The sequence below is a fragment of the Dermacentor variabilis genome, chromosome 11 (genome assembly GCF_050947875.1).
Source record: "Dermacentor variabilis isolate Ectoservices chromosome 11, ASM5094787v1, whole genome shotgun sequence".
Lineage (NCBI taxonomy): Eukaryota > Metazoa > Arthropoda > Arachnida > Ixodida > Ixodidae > Dermacentor > Dermacentor variabilis.
The window spans coordinates 112,066,892-112,082,938 of NC_134578.1; the positions used below are offsets into that span (position 1 = coordinate 112,066,892).

Below are 16,047 nucleotides of genomic sequence, written 5' to 3' on the forward strand. Positions count from 1 at the left end.
GAGTTCTCCCTTGAATTCGGCTACCAAGTTTTGCATCTCGTACCTCATTTCTCTAATCAATCTCTTCTCTGAGTGCCTCCTTTTCTTTCCTAAGTCTGATAATCTCTGTCTTTTCAGCTTGGGAGGTTTCGCTAGCGACGCTTACAACCTTGGTTTCCGCCATATTCTTCTGCAGGCCCCGCGGGTCCTTGGTATGCCTGAGTGGCAGTCCGCGTCCTCGTCCCTTCCCAGTATCCGTGGACATGTAGCTTGCCCTGGACATCGAGTTGGACCTCGTCCTAAACCCCGACCTCGTTCTCGACCGAGCTACGGGTGCACCTTGACTGGGCCGGCGGGCCGGCCGTTCTGATGACTTGAGGGGGCCTCCTCCTTGCTCCGGTACTACTGCTGCTGCTGTTGTTCGAGCTTCCTTCCCCACATCTTTTTTTTTTGGAGATAAGGCAAAAACTTATGACTAGATTGCGCAGTCCTACACATAGACAGAATTTTGATGTGGCTTGTCCGCCCCGCACCCCTTATTGTGCCTGTTTACGGTAACCTTGAGACGATATACAATTCCTGTTGGTAATTTGTCATTGCTCATCCTTATTAAAATATTTTATATGCCCCGTTTCATTGTATAGGAGTGAATCTTCTTGTTCCTGACACTCTCTCGTTGGGCGTCACCTGTCTACGGCGTTATGGAGAGAATGTTCGATGAGCTGTTAAAGAATTCTTGCTAGCATCAAGCCGGCTCCCCTGCTAAATGCATAGCGCGTAATGCTGTTTAGGTTTTACTTCGATTTTCCAATAAATATTTTGTTTGCTCTATAGGCACAAACGAATACTTATCTATATTAAACCCGTGCCGATTCTGCGTAGGGGCGCGTCATATACAGAAGAAAACAACAGCAAAAGGAATTTTATCAGACCGTATCTCATCAGTACATATCTAAGAATTAAGTTTGCATTTTCTACATTGCAAGGGACTCGGCTGTTGCACAGTACCTGAATGCAATGTACAAACAGGCTTGATTCCGCTGGCAGTGATGTTTACAATCCAAAAGAAAATATTCGCTGTGCTTTACTCTCCCATTAGCGCTCACTGACGGCCCTTGCCGTGTGTAAATTGTTCTGTCAGGTTATCCAGGGGGCCACACCAAAAAGTGAATATGAGTGCGACTCCAAAGAATAATAAAATGGAGGTGTACTGTTGTGTCAAAGAATTTGAATCCTAGCAAAACAAGACAAATATGGGCATGTTGAAACACATTCTGCTTAGCACGGAATTGTTCTATCCGAGCGCCTGCAAAAAATCTGTCCCGCGTGCGTAGTCAAGCCATGGTCATCATGCCAATCCCGGCAATGGCGATAATTAGCCATTTTGTGCCTAACGAACGGTTAGAAAAGCAAGTGTAGAAAGGTTAGAAATGTTTGCTGTATTAACAGCAATCTGTTCTTGGTGTGATTAGCTTATCGTGATGAGTACATTTATGCAATATTTCTTTTATCGCTTAGTAATACGGCAGAACAATGCCCGGCAGCCCGGGCATCTATAAGGGTAGTGCGCTCCTAGAGCCTCTTTATAACGTCATCTCCGGCGGCCGTCAACGGGCAGCCCACACCGCTTTGGGCCGTCTGCTTACCTTCGAAAATCTGTGTGGGCGCCTGCATGTGATCCACCGGAGCTCTAACCACGCATTATCGCTATACACGCACTTACCGACGCGTCGTATATGCATATAACGCCTGGTATGCTCCGGCGTGCTCTTCAAGCTAGGCAGCAGCACAGGCCTGCGCGCTTGCTACTGCTGGCTTTGCTTCGACCTTAGAGCGAAACTGTAATTAATGAGAAAATGCTGTGCATATTTATAGGCTTGTATTAGTTAATGTGCAACAAATCTGTTGGAGCTTGATAAAATACACGTTTTGGTTTCGTGTTATGACCAATTCCTTTGAAAGAAGGGTCAACCATTTTTTACAACAATGTACCAACAGTAAAGGAACGTTCGGATGTTGTCGTTCTTTTCGGCGTTCCTTTTCTGTTGGCGCTTTGCTCTATGAATACTTTGTTTAGCGCATAACAACAGACACAAGAAAGACGACCGGACAAGGCGCTTGTCCTGTCGTCTTTCTTGTGTCTGTTGTTTTGCGTTAAACAAAGTACTCATGGATTCGCACCAACTAGCCGGCCAACGCGTTGTGCGGGTTTGCTCTATGAGTTTAGAGAAATACATTTTTTTTTCGTAGAAATGGCAGGGAGGTCAACCTGAGTTGTATTATTTGTTTGTAGTACCGTTAATGGAGTGCAAATGTGCAATTACTAAGCCAGTAATGCATATCAATCATAACAAACCTCAGTGACACATTTAGTACAAAGGCCTCCAGCGTTCGCAGTAGCTTGAGCGGAATCCTTGCGTCTCGTTAAAATGGCCATTGTTTAGAACCATCATGCTTGGCGAGCTTTTGCTGTAACGTGGCCACGACTCGTTGTCGGGCAGTTCCGGAATCCTGTTGATAAGACAAAATTTCACAAAATATTTTCCACAGAAGCATCAACTTGCAAAAATACTAACTGATATGCTTTAGAAAATTTTAATTGCAAACATATATTAGGAGAAACCGAATTAGGGCTTGACTGTGCGGAAAGCAACACCTCAATGAACGCAATGACACAGGTATACCTGGGGCCGTATAACGTAAAAACATTCCAATTTGTTTTTGTTCAAAACCCCTGACGTCAAATTTGCCTAAAACCCGAGCAAGCATCGGGCGGTGACTCGTAGTGTTATTGGACCCAAGCAATCAAACGGTCTCGTCTCTTGTAGGAGGTCGCCTTTGTTTATCTTCAAAACGGATTTCAACCAGAAATTGCCTATCTCAGCACGTTTCTGCAGCCGAAGGTTAAAAATGCCGCTAAGCTAGATACCCAGTGAAAAACAGTTGGCAGAGCAATGTTGTAAACGCGCTGAAAGGGCTTGACAACGTTGTTCTGCAACGTAAAAATGTTTATTATACGTAAATAAATTCACGGTCCCCGGAAGCCCCGAGTATTTAGTGGCAGGCAGATAGATGATTAGGGGGCGGGGGCGCAAATCTTCCATTCCTTTTAGAACGGCGTATTCTCCGGCTAGTCCTAAAATTACAGTCCATACAGATGGTTAACCAGCGAAGCTGAAACGTGCGGCCCCAGTGTTTATCACTGGGTTAGTGCCGACGGCTCATTAGATGACGCCTTGATAATCTGCCGGACCCTCATTACGCAGTTGCTACTTGCGCTCGGCTGCACGAGCCGGTTCTTGTGCGCGGGCTGCAGCATAGGCGCGGTGTAGCCGAGCTAGTTCCTGGTCCTGCCCGCGGCGTTGTTGATTGATCTTAAGGAGTACGTATGACGCGGGACCTACCCATTTCGAAGCCGGAAAGAAACTGCTGCGCGTGATCGGCTCCGAGGGAGAGCTAAGACGTCACTGTTGGTGCAGCTAATCCACCACCACCTAGATAGCAGATGGCCTTTTCACACCCATCCATGGCACATGTTACCTGGCCCGGCTGCCATAGAGTCTAATGGGGATGGTCCCGAGTAGGCAACAGTGATTTTGACGTCACCGGTTTCCTCACGCCAGCCTTGTTCATTGAGATTTCGGGCCAGGTGGCGCGATTTCATGGATCGGAGTAAAGAGGCCTCCTGCTATCTATGTGGCGTTGGCTAAGCGCGCGCCTCATTTTCTCTCCTTTTTCATTCGCGCATGCACTGGTGGGTTGCGCCGGAGAAGTTTTTGTCGTACAAGCAACCGACCGTTGGACCAATCGGCTCACCGTAAACAGGGGCGCTATAACCTAAAACTGTTCCAAAATTTTCTATTCTAATTCTGCAATCAGCCCTCCGCGACTGGTCAAAACTCATTTGGACGACCCCCACTTCCCCTGTCTGTCACGCGAAGTCACGAAAGCCGCGATTGCTCTCCATCGGATATGACGTGTTACACGACATTATGTATGACTTGACCAAACAAAAGCAATACAGTTGTTTCTCACTCGACGCCTTTTCGCCATCAGCCATCGGCTATTCGTGAAAAGGTTTTGGGCTGCGCCCACTTAACCTGCCTGTCACGCGACCTCACAAGACCATAACAACTAACCGCGTCAAATCAAAGTGCCGTGCACGCGCGAACGATGCATTATATGCCGAAAAAAAAACTAAATTTTCTTCTGAATAGCCGCAGGCTGCTCCGTTCCTAAAGGAATAAAAGATTGCTGCCACCAATCGCTCAAGCACTGACTACTTGCACCTGCCACTGAGCGTGGTTTTATTTGCGTATAACAAAACCTTTCGCGAAGCCGTGTAACGTTTTCGAGCTCTTTCGGCACGTTTACGACATCGTACTGCCAACTCTTCTTTTAGCTGAGGATCCGTTTTAGCGTCTTTCTTAAGCTTCCGTTGCATGCCTTCACGATTTTCGACCAGCCACAGCAAGCTAAGTAAGGGAAAGCGGACCAATCTAAGACGCTGGCACCCCCTTCTTCATCCAGTTATTCATTTTCAGTGGACTGTATCGGCCCTCTCTACTTGAGCGCGCACCTCGCTCTTGTCAGCCAATTAGATAAGGCAAGCCGCTTAGTGTAGGCAATGTTATTGGTTTTTAAAGAAAACAAACGTGACCTCCTGTAAATGAGTAGAGCGTTTGATTAATCTATTCAGAGAACCCTGCAGGTCACCGCCCGATGCTTACGTCGGTGGTAACGCAAATTTGACGTCAGGAATAGAAAGATGTTGGAATAGCTTTACGTTATAGGGACCCTGGCGACATTTTACATAATTTTCAACAATTTTTCAATACTTCCACTCTCAGTTGAGAGCATAGAAGGTGGGCATTAGAAAGACAATCATTTTTAAAAAGAAAACAACAGAAAAAGAGAATCGACAAGGAAATACCTAAGCACATCCGCGAGGGTAGTATGAAAGCAATAAATGTGGTCTAAGCAGTTCTTTAAGCAAAAACATCAATATTGCAATTAAGTTTAACAGTGCACAATCTAGCACATTGTGAAAAAAATAGAAAATAGAAAATATTCGAAGAAAAGAGAAGAAAGCAAACTTCTATACAGAACATTTAAGGCAAAGATCACCCCCAAATTCATGTGCAAGCACCACAAAATATTATTGAAAATAAAAAAGCGAAGCCCAACCAGGCACAGGATTGCAATATGTTACAAAAAGGGGAATGGAATAAAAAAGCAAGCAAGTGATAGTACAAGGACAAAATTATGTGCGATAGCATAAGCAATCTCTTACACGAAGAAAAACGGTACACACTTCAACGCTCATGAATAGCAAACGTTAGGAACGGAAATACATGGTAAAAGTTTAGGAATCTAAGAAAAGGGAACTAGCGTACAAATGAGATATGGTGCGCGGCAGTGGCGATGGTACTAGGTTAGATGTATGTTGTAACTTTGCACAGAAAGCGGAGACTATTTCGGCGTCCTTGACATCGGGATTTAACCTATTCCATTCGCGTATCGTAAGTGGAAAAAACGATTACCCAAACGAGTCATTGTTAAAAGAATATTCAGTCAATATGTATTTACGCTTATGAAGAGTCGGGCGCGACTGTGAAAATGCGATATACTTAGACACATCTATCTTATAGAAGTAATGCAGCAGTTGGTACAAAAGCTTGTGACGTGCCTGCTTTGCCCTTGTGGATAGAGTCCCAGTGCCAGAAGAAGCTAGAAAGTTAGCGGGAGAATCCGTGCGTTTATACTCGTTATACACAAATCTCACGGCTTTGCGCCGTACTGACTGCAATTTTGTTATACTAGTTAGGGAATGAGCGAACCAAACTGTGTTAGCATATTCTAACACCGGTCTTACGAATGTAGTGTATGCTAGTAGCTTTGCAGACGCGGGTGCCATTCTTAAGCATATTTTTACATAGAAAAGCTTGCGTAGTGTGGCTGCCGTAATGTGGCAACGTGTGTGTCCCATCTGTGGCCAGACGTCAACGTAATGCCTAAATACTTGTGTTGTTCCACATTGGCTAGTGGTTTACCATAAATAGTATAAGTGAATTGGGACGCATTCTGTTTTCCTGTTACTGCAATGGTTACGAATTTTTTTACATTAATGGACCTTTGCTATTAACGCACCAGTCTACTAACTTATCAAGGGATGCATTGAGTTTAAGGTGGTCAGTGATGCTGTGAATTTCTTTATAAATAATGCAGTAGTCTGCGAAGAGCTTGATACTACAGTCAATGTTTTATGTAATATCATTTATAAAGAATAAAAATAACAGTGGTCCCAGGACGGAACTTTGAGGAACTCCTTAAGTTGATGGGACTGTTTCCGATTTAACATCTTCGAAAAATACGAACTGCGAGCTGTTGGTTAAAAAACCTTTCATCCATGAAAAACGGATCCCTCTCCGATTACACTTCTTAGTTGTTCGAATAATTTACTGTGACATACGCAATGAAAGGTCTTTGATAAATCAAGTAAAATCATGTACGTTTGGCCGCGATTATTGATGTTAAGCGGTAGGTGATGCACTACCTCGGTTAGCTGGGTAATAGTGGACAAACCGTTACGAAATCCATGCTTATTAGGGGACAAGAAATTTAGTTTCTCACGAAAAACGGCTATGTGTTTTAGGATAATCTGTTCGACTAACTTACACGAAGTGCTAGTAAGAGATATCGGACGGCAATTAGGTACTGAAGACTTATCTCCAGATTTGTGAATGGGTATTATTTTTGCAATTTTCTAGTCGTCTGGTAGTTGACACAAAGTAAGTGATTTGCGAAAAATTAGCCAAAGGTGCTTGCTACACCATTCCGCATATTTTCTAAGGAACTCATTTGGAATATCGTCTGGGCCAGTGGATTTTTAGAATCGAAGGTACGCAGTAGGCTGAGTATTCCTGCATCTTGTGACTTCATGGCAATCCATGATTGATGCACAAAAGGATAAAATGGGAGGGATGGTACCGTTATCTGTGGTAAAAACTGAGCGGAAAAAACTGTTGTATGCATTAGCTTTCTCCTTTCTTTCCTCTGAACCCGTGTGCGATGCCGTGGAATTATTAGTGCGGAGGTGCCTACAAAACCTCTTAGGACTGCTTTTAATAAAACTAGGAAGGGTGACCTTGAAGTAGCATTGTTTGGCATGTATTGCTTATATGTATGTGATTATGTGTTATGTGATTTACGTGGCTATGTCTAAACTCTGCTTTCACGCAGTGTAGTCTGTGCCGAATGCAAGGCTCACAGTTTGTGTTTTTCACCACCCTGCGCAGCCTTGTTATTCTTCGCTTTGCTTGAATCACTTCACGTGTTACCCAAGGGCTGTTCACTGTTTATTTGCTCAGTTTGGTTGGTATAAAGTTAGTAATACAGTGGATAACAGCAGATTTGAACCTGAGCCAAAGTAGATTAGTATCACTAGCTGCGTCGGAAGCTAGCGGTGAAAACAATTCAAACTCATGTGCGAGATAGGTTAACACACTGTTATCGTCTGCCCTTTTAAAATCGATTACAGTTGATCCACGCTGTTGATCTGCAAAGCTAAAGCCAAGCGGCAGCAAGCAGGTATGTATGCTTTGGTCAGATATGACCTTAATTACATCAGTTCGAACCTGGTCTATTGGAAAGTGCTGACTAATAAGTATCAGGTCAAGTATATTTTTAGTTGTATTATGTTTGCGCGTTGGAGATGATACAATTTGATGAAGGTTAAAGGTCAACATTAGGTCTATCAGTAAGTCCGCGGCAACCGATGCGGGGTTTAGGTGTAGTCCAATCAATGTCTAGAACCTTAACGTCTCCATTAGCAAGACACGAGAGCTGCGTACGTGATATTGCAGGAAGTTTTACATTGTGGTGAGGCACTTGTAACCTGATGACGGGCTTCGGTAAATGCATCCCACAAATATGGGGGTGCCACCACAAAGATGCCGGGAGAAAACGGCCTCGGCGTCTGTGACAACGAGAAGGCATACACATGAAAGCTATCTTTTGATGAGTAAAGCGACGCCACCACCATGGGAAGGTCGGTCTTTGCGAATAAAGACGTAATTAGGACGAACAACCTCATAATGAAATATTTCGGGCGAAAGCTATGTTTCCGTGACCCCTACTGTATCAGGATCATGTTCCAGTAGGAGATTTTCCAGAGCTTCTGTTTTGTTCAAAACGCTTCTCGCGTTAAAATTTAAATGGTTAGGGCTTTAATTTTACTTGTTGACGAGTTTGACGAGTTTGCTGCCTTAGTGGTACCTCGTCCTTTTTTTTGGAGATGGGCTTTGTCGTTCTTTTCCTCGTCCCAAATGAAGGGACGATTGTTAATGAACAGTTGATTAGATGGTAGCGATACTTTATCGTTCTTCTCGCAGTTTTCTTTTGCGCTATTCCACTGCTTCCTTCTAATGTCTCTGATTCTGGGTGAAAAATATTCGCCGATTGAGAAGTCCGTGTTTTTCAGTTTATAACTTTATTTATTTATGGCTGATTGCTGCCTGAAATCTAGCATCTGGAACATTACTGGCCTATTCTTGTTCCGTTCTGCTCTTCCTAGACGATGTACGCGTTCGATAGTTACCGGATTTAAGTCGAGAGTGCCCTGAACAACAGTTTTGTTCACTGTTTGTTCAAGAATTTCACTCGAGTCAGCGTCAATTTCTGGCACGCCATACAGAATTAAATTCGATCGCCTACTCCGATTTTCTAGGTCGTCGAATTTCTTTTCCAAGCTTTCATAGGCGCGTTTCATGTTGACAATTTCTTCTTGACACAAGCCAAGCCTCTCTTCAAGTCTTGTTAAGGCATCTAGTTTTTAATCTATATCAGGAAACCGCTTTTCCTTGAACGAGTTTAATATCCGAAGCGATTTCCTTTAACGAGCTTACGATTTGGTCTAGTGTAGGTGCTGGATTCATTTCGATGTCGCCACACAGGAGAAGGAATTTCCGCAAGAGCAGTTTGACGGTACATAGGAGAGCTAAGCACCGTGGGCACGGCAGCACAAGCAAGAAAAGGTTGTCCGAGCTCATACATTTGCAATATTGCTTCCACACCTGCAATATTAGATCCCCTTGATTGCATCTTTATGAATTATTAAATTATATCACACCCCTTTAGCATAATAAATGTATATATATATATAGGAGTTGTAACGAAGTACTGGGGCTATCTCTACAGATACCAGTGGAACATCATTTGCTAAATGTTATTGCAGACATGCTCGAAAGGCCGAAGAGGGTGATAGCAGAGGTGTCGTCTAAAACGGATGCAAATATCACAAAGACGAAATCGTCACTCCAACGTGCCTGAAATGTATCCAGAAGCATTACCCAGCATTAGATCAAACAATGAACTGGTTTGATTCCAATGTCAGGCAAGTGAAAGGTACTTCAGCGGTTAATAACAAGCTAACTGACATCACGAGGAGACAAAGCAAAACGATGATAAAATGTGTACAAAAGAACGCTAGCAGGGCGGGGTTAATTGAGCATGTAACTACATTTGGGTGAACTATTTCTAAACTGCCCAATGATTTCATCCAGCTACTACTACAGCTCACTTCGCTAGCTGGGGCTCGTAAGTGCAGCTCTTCACACTGATTTTTGAACTGACTGAAGTCGATTACTGAGGCCTTGATTTCTAGCCGCAAGGGTATTAAGAATCCGAAGAAGTAAAACATTTTTCACTGCTTTCGTGCTTCTGGCCTGGTATAAGAATGAATTTAAGAAAATAAATGTCCATGTCATCTTCATGTTTGCTCTAGCGTTCGGTGCCTATAAGGAAACGGCATTTCGCGCCGTCCTACTCTTCCAGTAACTTTTGTTAATGAAAAAGCTGGAACTGCCATGGTGTGAGCTGAACTTCTCTAAAAATCGCAGCTTCCAATTCAAGTAGCAGTTGAAAAATTCAATGCCCTTTCCACAGCCCCCGTTATTCGTAATCAAGAAGTAACCCTGAATCCCTTCAGAACGATGCCCTGCTCAGTTTGAGTGAGGCTTGTCAACCATTGTGTACACAACGTAACCAAAGCATTCTTATTTCTCGAGCAAAAAAAAAATATTTTCCCCTGCACCTACATGGCATCAGGTTCATGTCCATTGGTCATGTAAGTACATTTGGGTGCACTATTTCTAAACTGCCTAATGATTTCATCCTGTTGCTAATACAGATCACTTCGCTCTTCAAAGTGCAGCTCTTCACACTAATTTTTGAACTGACTCCAGTCGATTACTGCGGCCTTGAGTTCTACACCGCAAGGGCATAAGGAATATGAGCTCGCACAAAATTCGTTTTATTTTAGCGGCTTGATTCCAGTATTGACCGCTGCGATTTCGCTGCATGCGTTTTAATTGTTTTACGAAATTGTAAATGAACAAAGCGTGGTGTATCGCTGATAATCACGATATAATATACTATGCACGATATTCCTCAGATACCTATTTTTTTTTTGTTGCGCCAGTAATCTACTATTTTCTCATAAGTTTCTAGATGGCTTTCTTAATATAGACAATAAAGCGCTAATTTACTCAATTATTATCATTGTCTTTTTATGAAATCCCATTCCTTTTTATGCTGAGAAATCATACGGTAATCGATAGGGGACCATTCCCTTTTAAGCGTTCAAAATGCCAACACATCTGTTAGAGCATAAGATAAGCATAAGGTTCGGCCACAACCCCAGCGATTGTTCGCGACAGGTGGTCACACAAATTCGACAAGTTCCACGCGTTCTCGCTGCTGTAAGTAGATACATGTGGTGGTTTCTGCGTTCGGTTAGCGGCCAACTGTAAGTATTGGCATTAGCATAAATTCTTGAATGTTCATAATGCGTCGATGTGCAGCTCTCATGGATTCACTTTGCCACTTTGGTGTTATTTCTAGAGCAAGGAGGTTAATTATGAAGACAAATTACTGGCAAGACCATTCAATCTGTGCTACATAAATATAAAGAAAGCAACGCACCCATTTTCGCCGAAGCTGGCCAGCATTCGCACAAAGGCCTCAGCCATGCGTCCATCCGGAGAATCAGGATTTACTGCGTAGGGGTGACCAAACGCGAAGGCCACATCGGAGCCGTGGGGCGCTCCCATCCACCCAGGCAGTGGAAACATTGCCGTTTTGTGGGTGAATACATACGTGAAAACCTTGTTGTCCTTTTCGCTGTGCTTCTCCGCGAAGAACTGCAGGGGACAGTTAAACAATCTGTCCGACAGGTAGTCGATGTATTGGCGTCTCAGTGCGTTATTATCGTCTTTTGGTGCTTCCTTGGTGTACGTTTCTAATATATCCCGTATGTTCTCTTTAAGTCGTCGCCATAATGCGCTGCGAAGAGACTTAACAAGCTCCTCTGGTGGAGAACCTTGAAGGTCTTCCACTAAAAGTTCGGGGACCAACGGGAACAGGAGAAACGCAGCTCCTTCGTCTAAAGTTACGCCAGCTAAGACGTCCACAGATGAGAAGAAACCACGCTTCAGGGCCCCTAATGGACTTTGGGGAAGGAACTTGTTACTATAAGTAGGCAAAAATGGGGCCATCTTCGGTGCCGCTACGACCAGAGAAGCCGTGGAGAGCTCATCGGCGGACTTGTTTCTCATGCAGTCTACGATTGTTTCCACATTCGGTGACAGCCCGATTCTTGCACTGTTAGAACACCCCAAAACGTTAGCGACCTTGTATGCTTTGACTATGCTTTCGTAAACTGTATCCCATGTGTCTCGGCTGTACATCGTACCACTCATCAAGACTGCCCTCTTGAAGAGGCGTCGGCTTAAAGGCGACATGATTTGCGTGTGTACGCTCATTGAGCCTGCGCCCTCGCCGAACAACGTCACTCGCTCAGGGTCGCCTCCGAAGTGTCCGATGTTCCGCTGCACCCACTTCAGAGCCATGTTCTGATCCAAGAGGCCAACATTGCCTGGCGCCTCAGAAGAGTACACGTTCATGAAACCCAGGATGCCAAGACGGTAATTCATGGAGACGACGACTACACCGATCAGCGCGGCGAGCAAGACTCCGCTACAGTTCGCCGTATTCGCGCTGCCAAAGGTGAATGCTCCTCCGTGGATCCACACAAGTACAGGCCGACGCGAGCCCGAGTCATTCGCGACCTCTGGGACCCATACGTTCAGCTGAAGGCAGTCTTCTGTAAAGCTCAGGTTGCCCATTGTGATTCCTTCCAACAGCACCTGGATTGGCGCAGTCCATATGCAAAAAAATAGAGAAAGAAATAAAGCGGTTCATTGGGTCGCGCTTAGGTAAGACATATGTTTTCACTGCAGTTCTCTGAAGTCCTTGACCTTAATGGTTGGCTTGCCATTTCATTTGCTCTGCAGTAAATTTAGTGCTTTGAGATTAAAAGCCGTACTGGTCCGATATATATATATATGTATATATATATTCTACCTGTGTGTACATCTAGTACAAGTGCACACAGAGCTGAGGAATAGATTTGGGTGCAATTATTTTCTTGTTCTGTTTGAAGTTACGTTGTGTATGCCTTCTTCATGCTTACGCTGCAAGTCCAAGAAACAAAATGTATTTACATTCGGGGAGCAGAGAGCTAGTCAAGCATACCCTAGCTTTTACTCTTTTGAGAGAGGACAGGGTACTTCTGAGGCAAGCGCATACCAGCACCTACTCCAACCTCCACCTCTTAGATGTCCTCCACCCCATATTCCCCATAGCTTGGACGCTGTGCTAGGAAAAGAAACCTGTAGGTTGTTTAGGCGCTGGTCTGGCAGGCCCGCGACATGGCCATGACCATTGGAGTCCTGCACTAAGGGTCCCACCCTTTAAGCTTACTACGACAATAAAGTTATTTTGCTCTGTCTCTCTCTCTCTCTCTACAGCCGCCATCGACAGAGATGGTTCATCAAGTGTTATGATTAATGTTCATTGGAGTAATCGGTGGCGAATTGGTGAGTCGGTATTATCCTGCTTATGTTTATTCTGTTGAGCATAACGCGATATGAGTGACGAAAATAAAGTGAAGGACATTATGCAATGTACGACACGTTCTGACAGCGTTTAGGGGCGGGAGGAGCACTAGAATTTTTTTAACCGAAGCTTTCTTTGCCTCTTGTCTGTGGCTTGGAGTTCTTCGTCGTAAGGGAACGGGGACCCGATTTTTATTAATCATATCATCAGACGGGAACAAACAGATACCATGGACAAGATAGGGGAAGTTACTCGTACTTGCCCATCCACTGCATTACGACGGCTTCAAATCCAGCAACATTGATGCCTTCAGGTAGCATGTGTGGGTTTAGGGATCCGTCACAATCACCTAAATAGATCACTTTCTTGTGACGACTGCGGCAGAAAGAACGTGCCACATCCACCACCTAGGTTTGTGAGAGATGGCACAGGCTAACACTGCCAGGGTTAGTTCTACTAGAAGAACATAAATACCTCAGAAACGGAATGCGGAAACGCAACGGCGCAGCTTTGGCTCAGTTGGTATGAGAATCGCACGCGTAATGCGAAGACGTGAGTTCGTATCCCACATGAGGCCAGTTGTTTTTTCATCCATGTCCTTATAATCTCTTTAATTCAATTAGTGGGCACAAGTAATTTCCCCTATGTTGTGCTTAGTGTCTGTTCGCATCTGATGATTCGAATAATAAAAATCGGGCGCCTTGGTTTCCTTTCTTCTCGTCCAAGCGGCATAGAAGGTTGAAATTTATTTAGGTACCTGTCACACTTCTCAGTGCATCGACCTGTTGTCAGCAATGTAATAGACAACCATGATACATGGCCTTGTTCCTTGTAACATGAAGAATTATCAGCTGCTACAGGCGTCGAGACCATGCGCATTTCATCCGCAATTGCGGCTACTTGGCTAACTGAAACAAACTTGGCGTCCCTTAGTTTCCAACCTTGCGCTGCACCATCGTGACCTTCCGCTTAAGTGATACGCTTACTATGCGTCTTCAGCTACATGTATCCCTTTCATTCTTTTCTTTCCCTCCAGTGTCTTTTCCTAAAATATGATGTTAAGTTCGTGCACCTGCCACTCTCTCTTCGCGATCACGCAAGTCAAGCGACGGTACTCGTGTGATTCCCACCTGAGGACAGGCTGTGTTTCCAGCGGTTGCGTCCACGGTGCCTTCCCAAGGTTGTTTTGGAAGTGGAGGCCGAAAGCGCAGCTTTCCCAGAGGCGGCTCGGCGAACGGAATGCCACGGTACTCTTCGACGGACTTGTCCAGAACACGGACAACTTTGCCGCGAACCATGCCTTCCGTGGTCTGCCTCTCGACGAATGACTCGTCAGCCGTGACAGTGAGCACGACGGCAACGAGAAGGCCCGCCAGGAGTGCTGCACTGGTCGCCATTGCTCTGGTTGCCGATGATTTGGCCTAGTTTAAAATTGTAAAGGCGACGCCAGGTCGTTAAAGCTTTGGACCACGTATGCCGTATTTACTCGAGTAAAGCTGGGACTTTATTTTGGCTGAACATTTATGCAAATTTGCGGGATGCAATAATTCTTCCAGAAAATTTTTCAGGGAACTTTCTATGTTCTAAATAAAAAACTAGGGAGTGAAGTTGTTGTAAATTGAAGTTCCGCCCTACCTTCTTTTCGCTAATAAGTATTACTTCCAAGTGGTGGTTTTACATAACCGTAAAGTGCAAATGCCCTTTATTTTTCAGAGAGTGGCTTAACCTAGAATCAATGAACAAACGTACAAAGTGACTTTGGCACGATCAATAAAGAGTCGATGTTAACACTCAAGTCTCTGATCCCTCTCTCGTCAGCTTTGTCGTCATCGTGCAGCTTGAGTCCATTCGTGTAGATTACATCTCGCGCTCTGACGAAGCAAGAAAAAGGAAAAACTGAGACGCATTAGCTATCCCCATTGAAGTCACGGACTTCACGAAATGACAGAAATCTCACTTTTTCTTTTTGGTTTGGATTGGATTATGCTTGTGCGCGTCAAAAGCCCACGTAGAGCTCAGCAGGTGGTACTCGGCCACCATACGCTATCTTTATTGCCGGCCGGAAAAAGCTGACGAAAGTCGCTGCAGCAAGTTTCGTTGCTGTGATTTTTACTCGAAAAAAGAAAACGTCTCTTTTGATGCCCGATAGCACGAGCATTATGCGCGCAAATATTATGCATGTGATAGATGGTGCGAGCATGATGCGAGTAAATACAGTAGGCATAAATATTATCTACGCATAGTGCCCAGCTATCTTTTTCATACACCATTGAAGTGCAAAGTGCTGAAATACAACTGTGCTATGGTGAAATGCGGCCAGGGCTTATGCGCCATTTGTCACCTTACATGAATGGAGTGGGGAGCAATTCATTTTGCGAGAAGAGGGAGGCCGCGTACACCACACCTCCACTAAATATGCCTATGCGCAATGTATATTGCAACCACATCGGCTCAAATCTATCAAAAGTCGAGGTGCACACGACAGCCTTCTGATAATACGAACTCAACGTTTTGACGTGATGCCGCAGCACGCATGTTCCCCTCTGCCTATCTTGAGGTGGGGTGCGCTGCTTCAAGTCTACTATCTTCTGTTCAGGCGTGCCCACAATTCGAGAAATTGGCGCCACTCTACTATTGACACCTCTCATTTCCTCCTCTGGAAGTCGTCAATAAGCTCCATTTATGCCCTACATGGTGCTTCTGAGCGCTGCATACCGATGTCATAACACTTTGACAATCAGGCAGTGTGCAGGGAAGTCATTAGGGTGCATACGGGGCAAAACGATGCCCCAGAGAAGAACATCGGAGGTTCCAAGCAGAGAGGACAACGTTGCACAGGAGGCGCACCTGGCTACTGCTGCGTTATGTCTTCAGGCAAAATACTGCGCTACTGAAGATTTTCTCATGGCCAAGCCAACATTTGACAGCAGCCGGGGTTTCCTTAATCTAGGCAAACGCTGCAGTAATATAGGCAAGAAAGTAATGACTGTACGTACTCGCTTTACTACGACATTTATTGGTGTTAATTTTCTCGGTTGTTCTGCTGTGCAGTGCAAAGCAGTCTTTTGGATGTTGGCAACTCTCCGTATTTCATGAATGTTCATTGGTTGT

General features: G+C 44.7%; 1 protein-coding gene across 1 annotated transcript; it reads right to left on the reverse strand.

Moving 5' to 3' along the window:
* Positions 1–2,338: 2,338 nt before the first annotated feature.
* Positions 2,339–14,348, reverse strand: LOC142563117 (acetylcholinesterase-like). The gene is made up of 3 exons (XM_075673652.1): positions 14,067–14,348; positions 10,963–12,185; positions 2,339–2,490 (listed from the first exon to the last, which is right to left on the reverse strand). The coding sequence occupies exons 1-3, from the start codon at positions 14,331–14,333 to the stop codon at positions 2,349–2,351; spliced, it is 1,632 nt and encodes a 543-aa protein (XP_075529767.1). The 5' UTR covers positions 14,334–14,348; the 3' UTR covers positions 2,339–2,348.
* Positions 14,349–16,047: the final 1,699 nt, after the last annotated feature.